Source organism: Pollachius pollachius (genome assembly GCF_949987615.1).
Source record: "Pollachius pollachius genome assembly, chromosome: 16".
Classification (NCBI taxonomy): Eukaryota; Metazoa; Chordata; class Actinopteri; order Gadiformes; family Gadidae; genus Pollachius; species Pollachius pollachius.
Window position 1 is genome coordinate 3,914,179 of NC_136949.1, and position 9,202 is coordinate 3,923,380.

The 9,202-nt window shown below is 52.7% G+C and overlaps 1 protein-coding gene across 1 annotated transcript; it reads right to left on the minus strand.

Moving 5' to 3' along the window:
- Positions 1–1,187: 1,187 nt before the first annotated feature.
- On the minus strand, positions 1,188–7,835 carry LOC307088300 (angiopoietin-2; the record flags this gene model as incomplete). The annotated part of the gene is made up of 8 exons (XM_079754152.1): positions 1,188–1,334; positions 1,798–1,993; positions 2,735–2,951; positions 3,659–3,796; positions 4,382–4,496; positions 4,840–4,959; positions 6,588–6,803; positions 7,674–7,835. The coding sequence occupies 8 exons, from the start codon at positions 7,833–7,835 to the stop codon at positions 1,188–1,190; spliced, it is 1,311 nt and encodes a 436-aa protein (XP_079610278.1).
- Between the last annotated feature and the right edge of the window lie 1,367 nt (positions 7,836–9,202).

A 9,202-nucleotide genomic window follows, 5' to 3' on the forward strand; every position in this document is an offset into this window, starting at 1 on the left:
TATTATTATTAATGTACCCTAAACCTGCGTTGTTTAGCCTATCTTGTATCATACCCTCTAACCCAATGATGAATAGGTAGAGGGTAGTTAGGCCCACATCTTCACTTCACATTACGGTGACATTGACATGGCCGTGCTAAGATGGTCATGGATTGTGGAATTCTGTAAATGCAGTCCTCTTGAGATGGACGCAATCAGCTAGAAACCCTGGTATTCATCCTACGGGGAATACTGGCCTACACGCTTGTTTCCACAAAGATAACTTCAATAAGTATACTTTCTCTGTGATTTTAGTATTTCAATTCAGATAGTACTGCCAAATAAACACATGTTATATCTCTTTATTAATAATAAACCGTTCAGGGCTGTATTCCGAGTCAAACAAAAGGTCAAATAAAGAGGATTGTGTTTGGTGTATACAATTACGTTAAAAGGAAATAGTTAATTATTGTGCATTTCACTGTTTTTGTGCATATATAGGCCTACTGTACATACAGTGAAATGATGGCTTGTAAAACCAATTGAATTGCCACTAGACTTCCAAATTAAATTTCAGTAGAGGTTAAAAGAAAAACGCCAATATTATATCCAGCAGCATTAACAGTTCACAGTTTAACTGTTAGCTGTTTCTTAATAGGTACAACGCTCATGTAGCAGTCACTAGGCCATCTTATAACCTTCCCTCCATTCCATCCATCCACATTATATACCTAAGGGTCCGAATATAGTGTCAGGGTAATATAAAGTCTACAAAATAAGTGTACAAAATAATAATACAAAATAATAGTCGACTCCCTCCCGTCCCCCGCCCACTGCGGGACCCGGTGTATAAATGATGCGTTATGAGGTCGTGTGATATACAGTATGTGTCCGTATATCAAGCACTGGGGACATGTTTAATCAACTTCGAAATAGCGTGTATTCAGCTCCAGAAAGGTCCGTGTCCAGGTACTCAAGCACTACTCAGACGACCCTGCGACGGCCCAGCCTCCATTCCGGTGGAGAATCACCGACGCCAAATCAAAAAGTTCTACGATATCTTTAAAGTTTATACTGCGGCTGTGCATCGCACGATTAAAGTTTGACGATCAAAGTTCCACGACCACAGTTTGGCGATCTGTCCGTGTCCCGGTTGGTGCGACGTCACGGCGGTGGGGTTGTGTTTACGGGCCGTCGCCGCGGCGACGTCAGGGCGACAGGCGGGGCCGGAAGTATCGCGGGCGGATCATCATGGTGACCTGGCGGAGCGAGTAGTAGTCGGAGTCCCTCCAGGAGTACCACACGATGCCGTCAGGGCCTAGCGGTCCGCGGGCCCTGGGGCTGTAGCGCCCCCCCTGGTGAACACGAACACACACACACACACACACACACACACACACACACATAAACACATAGACAAACACATAGATAGACACACACACACATACACAGACACATAGACACAGACACACACACACACACATACATAGACATACATAGAAAGACACATACATACATACACATAAGCACAAGCATACAGACATACATACACATACACACAGACATATGCATACGCACACACACACACACACACACACACAGACACACATACAGATATGGAAACACATACGCACACACATGTACACACACAGACCTCAACACACATGCATACACACACAGACATAGGCCCACACGCACACACACAGAGACAGGTCAAATGAACACACACTCTACCACTTAGCGACCTCCTAGCCTTGTGGGCCAGCGAGGCCTACATCCTGTCCACTACCCCCACCCCCCACCCCCCCCCCCCCTCACCCGGTAGTAGACCCCGTTCAGGTTGGCGTAGAAGCACTGGTTGTACCACCAGCCGCCGTGGGAGATCTCGGCGCAGATGTTGCCGCTGTCGGGCGTGCTGAAGGACTGCTTGTCGTGGTACCAGCTGAAGGAGTCCTGCACCGAGCCGCTGAAGCCGCTGACGTGGAGCCGGTACTGGTGCTCCTCATCCTCCACGCTGAGGGGGCACGGACGTACACACACACGTACACACACACGGATGAACATGTGCGCACGGATGAACATGTACGCACGCACACACACACACACGTGTATACACGTGTACAAACCCACGCGGGTACGCACACATACACGCACACGCGCGCACGTACACGCGTTCACACAGACGTTCACGTACGCACACATGACGTCCGCGCACACACACACACAAGTACACACACGTTGACACAAATAAACATACGCATGCACGCGTGCACGCACAGACACACACGCGTTCAGATGCACACATGAGAGCACGCGCACCCACGTACACAAACGCGCACACGCGTACACATGCACCAACGTACGACGTCACGCACGCACACGTGTATAAGTGCGCTTAAGTGAGCACACACACCAGCACACACATGTACAATAAATAAGCCACAGATTTCCATTGTTTTTGGGCAATGGGCCCGCTGTTTCAGGGGCCCTCGGTGTGTGCGGGGCCGCTGTTCCAGGGGCCCTCGGTGTGTGCGGGGCCGCTGTTTCAGGGGCCCTCGGTGTGTGCGGGGCCGCTGTTTCAGGGGCCCTCGGTGTGTGTGGGGCCGCTGTTCCAGGGGCCCTCGGTGTGTGCGGGGCCGCTGTTCCAGGGGCCCTCGGTGTGTGCGGGGCCGCTGTTCCAGGGGCCCTCGGTGTGTGCGGGGCCGCTGTTTCAGGGGCCCTGGTTGTGCGCGGGGCTGCTGTTCCAGGGGCCCACCTGAAGCTCTGGTAGAGGGCGTGCTTGTGCTTGTTGCTCCAGTCCTCCAGCTCGATGCGCAGGCTGTACTCCCCCTGGGTGCTCAGGTCGTGGATGTGGTCGTTGCCCAGCCAGAACTCTGTGTTCAGGTCCCCAAAGCCCTCCCTGTAGTCCCGCCAGGACCGGTCGAAGCTTACCGTCCCGTCGGCCCGCCGCTGGAACACGGTCCAGCCGCCGCCTGGAGGGGGGGGGGGTGTTGGTGTGTGTGTGTGTGTGTGTGTGGGGGGGGGTGGGGGATGGGAGAAAGGGGGGAGCAAGGGTGAGGCCTAGATATAGTGGCGCATTACTGTACTTGTTTGTGTGTGTGTGTGTGTGTGTTTCGAAGTTTGTGTCTGTGTGTGTGTGAGTGAACGGTTTGTGTGTTTGTGAGAGACATGTATGTGTGTGTGTGTATGTCTCCGTGAGTAGTGCGTGTGTCTGTGTGTCTCTATTTGTCTGTCTGTGTGTGTCTGTCTGTCTGTGTGTCTCTATTTGTCTGTCTGTGTGTGTCTGTCTGTCTGTGTGTGTCTGTCTGTCTGTGTGTCTCTATTTGTCTGTCTGTGTGTGTCTGTCTGTCTGTGTGTGTCTGTCTGTCTGTGTGTCTCTATTTGTCTGTCTGTGTGTCTCTATTTGTCTGTCTGTGTGTCTGTCTGTCTGTGTGTCTCTATTTGTCTGTCTGTCTGTGTGTCTCTGTCTGTCTGTCTGTCTGTCTGTCTGTCTGTCTGTCTGTCTGTCTGTCTGTCTGTGTGTGTTACATAGAGGCAGGATCCCGTAAGGTGCCGGGTCCAATGTCCGTAGCCTAACCCTTAGGCATCCCTGAGCAGGATCGCCCTAAGCCCTTCACTGTGAGTCCCCCTGGCCCTGGCCTCCACTAATGGCCTGAATGGAGACTCTTGGGCCACTGACCGTCTGTGTCCATGTCACAGTAGACCTCCACAGGCATGCCCCCGTGGGCTGGCACCACCGTGTAGAGCCCGGAGCGCCTCACCCCGTTGTAGTAGATGGTGGCGCAGTCGATGGGACAGCTCCGCACATGCTGTACCTCTGAGGGGACAAGGAGAATAACGCGCAACCGCCGCGGTGGTGAGTTGAGGTATTGCAGTTGGGTTTTGGCGCCACCTGGTGGTCCGCATGGGTAGTGTTTTTCTACACTTTCGTGCACGGTGTGCGTCTATTTGTGTGTTTGGGCCCATATGCTTGCATGTGTGTGTCTGTGTGTGTGTGTGCCCAAGTGCCAACGTGTCTGTGTGTATGTGTGTGTGTGTATGTCTCTGTGTATGTCCACATGTAAGCATCGGTGTGTCTGTGTCTGTGTCTGTGTGTATGCCAACGTGTGTGCAAGTTTGTGTGTGTCTATGTGCCCACATGAATGCGTGTGTGTGTGTGCGTGCGTGCGTGCGTGTGTGTATGTTTGTGTGTGCACACATGCGTGTGCGTCCTTGCGCGTGTGCATGTGGGTGTGTGTTTGTGTGTGCACACATGCGCGTGCGTGCTTGCATGTGTGTGTGCATGTGTGTGTGTGTGTGTGTGCATGTGTGTTTGTGTGTGTGTGTGTGCATGTGTGTGTGCGTGCCTGCGTGCGTGCGTGCGTGTGTGTGTGCGTGTGTTTGTATCTGTGTGTGTGTGTACCTGGGTGTAGGGCCTCCTGGGCGTTCATGAGGGGGTTGGGCCTGACGATGTTGATCATGCAGCCGGGGTTCCGCTTCACCGACTCCATCAGCACCGTCAGGTTGTGGAGCTGGTCCTGAACCACAACATCATCACCGCCTTCATCACCACCACCACCACCACCAGCATCACCACCACCATAACCACCACCACCATCACCATCACCACTATCATGACCCCCGCCAAGTGGTTCCTAACCTTAGGGTCGGGAACCACTTGGGGTCCCCCGATATGCGTTCATGGGGTCGCAGGAGATTGCTGACAAGCTATACAGTGTGGTAGAAAGGTGCGATTGAGTTCACCGGGACGGTGATTTATAATGGCCAATCGCACTTACGTCTGGTGGCACAGTATAACCCCTTTGACACAGTGCCCGGTCTACGTGCTGATGATGAAGAAGCCTCGGCCAGGTGTGTTACCTGCAGCTCCAGGATGAGCGAGCCCTGCAGCTGCAGTGCATGTGTGGCCTCGACGTAGCGCATCTCCAGCTCGCCGAAGTGCTGCTCCGCCGTGGCGTTCACCTGATGCTTCTCCTCGTTCTGGCGAAGCAGACAGGATCAGCGTTGAGCAACAAACAGACACACCGGAGGGTTGAACTCACGGCATCGGGCGTCGACGCGTCGACAAACACGTCATCGACGTGTCGACAAACACGTCTGCGCATCCACAAATCCATACCGGTTTTGTCAGCAAACAAACCCACCATTAATGCATCAGTATGACTCCCATATGGTACATATGGGAGTCAGAGACATACTCCATAGACTCAATCAAACACTAACACACTGCTACTCTCCGACTATGTCTCCCTTACCCTTCTGTACAACTTATAACTGTGTACCTTACTCTATGTACCTTTCATGTACATACCTTACCATACGTATCTTATATTGACGTACCTTACCATATGAATCTTATGCGTGTGTAACCTTACCATATGTGTCTTAGATGTATGTAGCTCACAGATACATTACATGGAGCCGCTGAACACAGTGGCTCCACGTTGAGAAGCTGTGTGTCCCACAGGCTCTTCCTGCGGTCTATTCCTAGCCCGGGATAGGAAGGATAACCTTAACTCCCATTACCCCAGCGTGGCCCCGCATGGCTCGCTCTGCCCCTGTCCAGTGTTGCCAGAATGGGTCAGATTTCCCACTCAATCTGGTAACCCTGGCTGATGCGAGGGCGGCCAGATTGGGTGTGAAATCTAGCCCAATCTGGCAACACTTCCCCCAACATCGCTGGCTTCCATCCCACCTGCCTCCCGGGCTAACTAAAAGGCTAACAGGCTAACACGCTCACAGGCTAGCATGCTACAGGCAAACAGGCCCAGCCTCTGCCCTGTTGCCAGGAGCGTACAGCAGGAGGCACGTGGCCCAGACTAATCCCGTTAGCCAGCAAGGTCAGCGCCTGTAAGGTCACCGTGGGCGGAGGGACTGCAGGCCCTTTATAGATATGACTGTGCACACCTTACATGATCGTACCTTACTATATGTGGCTTACTGCATGCGTCGTATATGTAGGTACCTTACTGTATTTATCTTGCATGCACATACCTTATTGTATGTACCTTGTCAGATTCACCTTACCATATGTACTCTACTCTATGTTCCTTATATATATGACTGTGTGTCCCATATATGATTGTGTATTTACATGTGTGTCCCTTAACATATGTATTCTACTGTATGTGTACCTTACATGGGTGTACCTTACCTTAACCACATGCCTGCTGGAATGAACATGGCTACAACATCACTTCTAAACGTTTTATGTTGTGTAGGTTAAGCCTGATCATACTGATCATAACAATTATTTGATTTGACGTAGGTAGCATGCAAAATGTTTTGGATAACTGTACAGTCATGGGACAAAACCAAGAGAGCACAGTTTTGGTGTGAAAAACCAAACAATAGTTTGGTTTCCTACAATATTTCACGTCATAGCCAAACCCAAATAGATGTATTCCCCCTACCTCCTTCCTTCCCTCCTTCCTCCCTCCCTCCCTTCCTCCCTCCCTTCCTCCCCGCAGCAAACCTACGTCATCCTTCCGTCGACTTACCCTTCCTAAATCAGACGGGCCCTAAATCATTTAGTAGCTTTGCGTCTGACCACGCCGACCTCTGACCGGTCCCTCCCCTCTGTTGACGCGGCCCGCCGGCAGCCGTACCTGGTGCTCCAGGGCCTTAATGCGGTGCCGGTGGCTCCTGAGCTCCTGCTGCAGCTGGGCCACCGTCTCCTGCAGGGCGGCCACCTGCTGCTTCCGCTCCTGGTTCTCGTGGAGCCAGTAGGACACCTCGTCTGTGCAGCGGAACATGTCCGGGCACCGCTTCTCCTCCAGCTGGGGCAGGGTGGCCACCAGCCGGCACATCCCGTCCTCCAACACCTGGTGGAGGTGGAGGTGGAGGTGGAGGCGGTGGTGGTGGTGGTGGTGGTGGAGGCGGTGGTGGAGGTGGATGGTGGTGGTGGTGGTGGTGGAGGTGGAGGTGGGGGTGGGGGTGGTCGATGGAGGTGGGGGTGGTGGGTGGAGGTGGGGGATGGTTTGTGGTGTGTTGTGGTTGGAGTAGGTGGATGGCGGATGGGTGGGGAAGGGAGTGAAGGTGGAGATGGGGATTATGGGAGTGGATGGGGGAGGAGGATGAATTGTAGATTGTCAAATACAAGAACTCCAGCGTCACCAGTAACAACAACCACCACAACAACCATAACATCCACATACATGTGTTGCATGTGTGTGAGAATGGAGAACACACATTGCACGCACCCAAGCATACACACGCACACAAACACACACACACACTTTGTTTCTCAGAAGTGGGGGGTTGTTGTTGCGTGAGTTCTGAAGCACAGGAACTGAGAACTAAGTGGTGTTGCTTTTCTACCCGCTGTCAACATAAGTGCAACAACAATAACACTTTACAAAGGCCCAGTACATAAAACTCTGCCCCATAACAGACAGCTCGTTGGACCATCTTGTGAATAAATAAAAACAGTGAATTTGTATTCCTCTTGAGAATCGGGTACTGTTTACGTCAGCGGCCGAAGAAAAACGTTTAATGGCTGTAATTCCTCGCTCGATTTACATTTAAACACAACTGGAACATGTGGACATGCCTGCGTGGAAATGTCAAACAGCTACGAACGCAGCTACCTTTACAGCATTCCCCTGCCTCTGCCGAGCAACTCCTACAGCGAAAAACACACAAACACACCTGCCCCGACACATGGTACAACCCGTACATGGTATAGCCCGTACCTGGTTGGTGTACTCCCCGCACTGGGCTCCCCCGCCGTTGCGCGTGGTGGTAGGGTCCGGGCTTTCTGCTCCGGCCCCCGGGACCAGGAAGAAGACGATACAGAGGGCGGTCCACATGCTGGGGGTGCTGGCGTGGAAGGGGACGGAGGACGCGGAGGTCATGGCGGTACTTCTACTGCTCTCCTGCCTGCCTGTAGCGAGGCAGGCCTGGAGCTGGGAGGGCTGCCTGCCCCATGCACGCCTCTGTTCTGTCTCCCTGGAGGGACACACCAGATACCCCTTTGATTAGGAGGTTGGGGGTTAGGGCGGCAGTAGCCCAGGAGGTAGAGCGGGTTGGCTGGGAACCGGAAGGTTGCTGGTTCTGATCCCGGCTCCCCCTGTCTGAGTGTGAAGGTGTTCCTGAGCGAGGCGCCTCTGCCACGCTGCTCTGGGCAGAGAGGTGCGGCGTCCCCTGGCTCTAAAAGCTATACAAAGGAGTCATGATGGTGACCCACCATGGCTCCCGAGGAGACTCGATTTCCCTTCCCTTTTCAAGTGTATACTAAGTCCCGGACATCTGTTGATGTCTTTTTTTTGTAATATTTGATTTCATCAAAGGAAGCAGGCGAAAGGAACATGACTAAGAGGCTGATGGTGGAGTCTCGCGTCTTGCTCTGTCAGCCACGTGCGTTTCATGAACTTAAGACCGTGATCCTCTCAGTGTGACCTTAAGTGGGTAAGCAAACCAACAAACACACACACACACACACACACACGCACACACATACACATGCATGCACACACACACACACACACACACCCACACACACAAACAAGTACACACACACACACACACATGCATGCATATATGCACGTACACACACACACACACCTACACACATGCATGCATATACACACACAAACACACACACGCATGTACACGCACACAAACGTTCACTCTCAGAGCCAGTTAAGGCCGCGCCTCCACCTCGCGCTAAATGTCCCGCAGCGGCAGGTGTTCTTCAACTCTACACCGCCGTCTCGTCTCCATGCGTCTTACAGGTTCCTCGACTAAATCGACACCAACAATGAGCCAGCCACAATAACCGCAGCACAGCAGTAACAGCAGCACCAAGCTAGCACTACAGCTCACAGCACAACACACTCCAGCTAATTCCTGAGCATAGGAACCCAAGGAGCTCTGGAGGGAACATGTACATCGTACCTGTAGTCTTAGCCTCTTCCACTGTGGTGCTACTCACCCCGGTCGCTGAGCTCCTAGCCCGGGCCTGGTGCATATCTGTCCGGGGATGGCTCCCCATATCCCTCACTGGGTTGTCCCTTCTCTCGGCCGTCTGTTTCTCCTTTGCTTTGGTTCACTCCTACTGCATCTTACTCAACCCCCCCCACCTCCACCACCACCGTGAGTCTCACATATCTCTCCCCCCTCCCCTCTATCTCTCTCTCGCTTTCATACTCTCTCTCTCTCTCTCTCTCTCTCTCTCTCTCTCTCTCTCTCTCTCTCTCTCTCTCTCTCTCTCTCTCTCTAT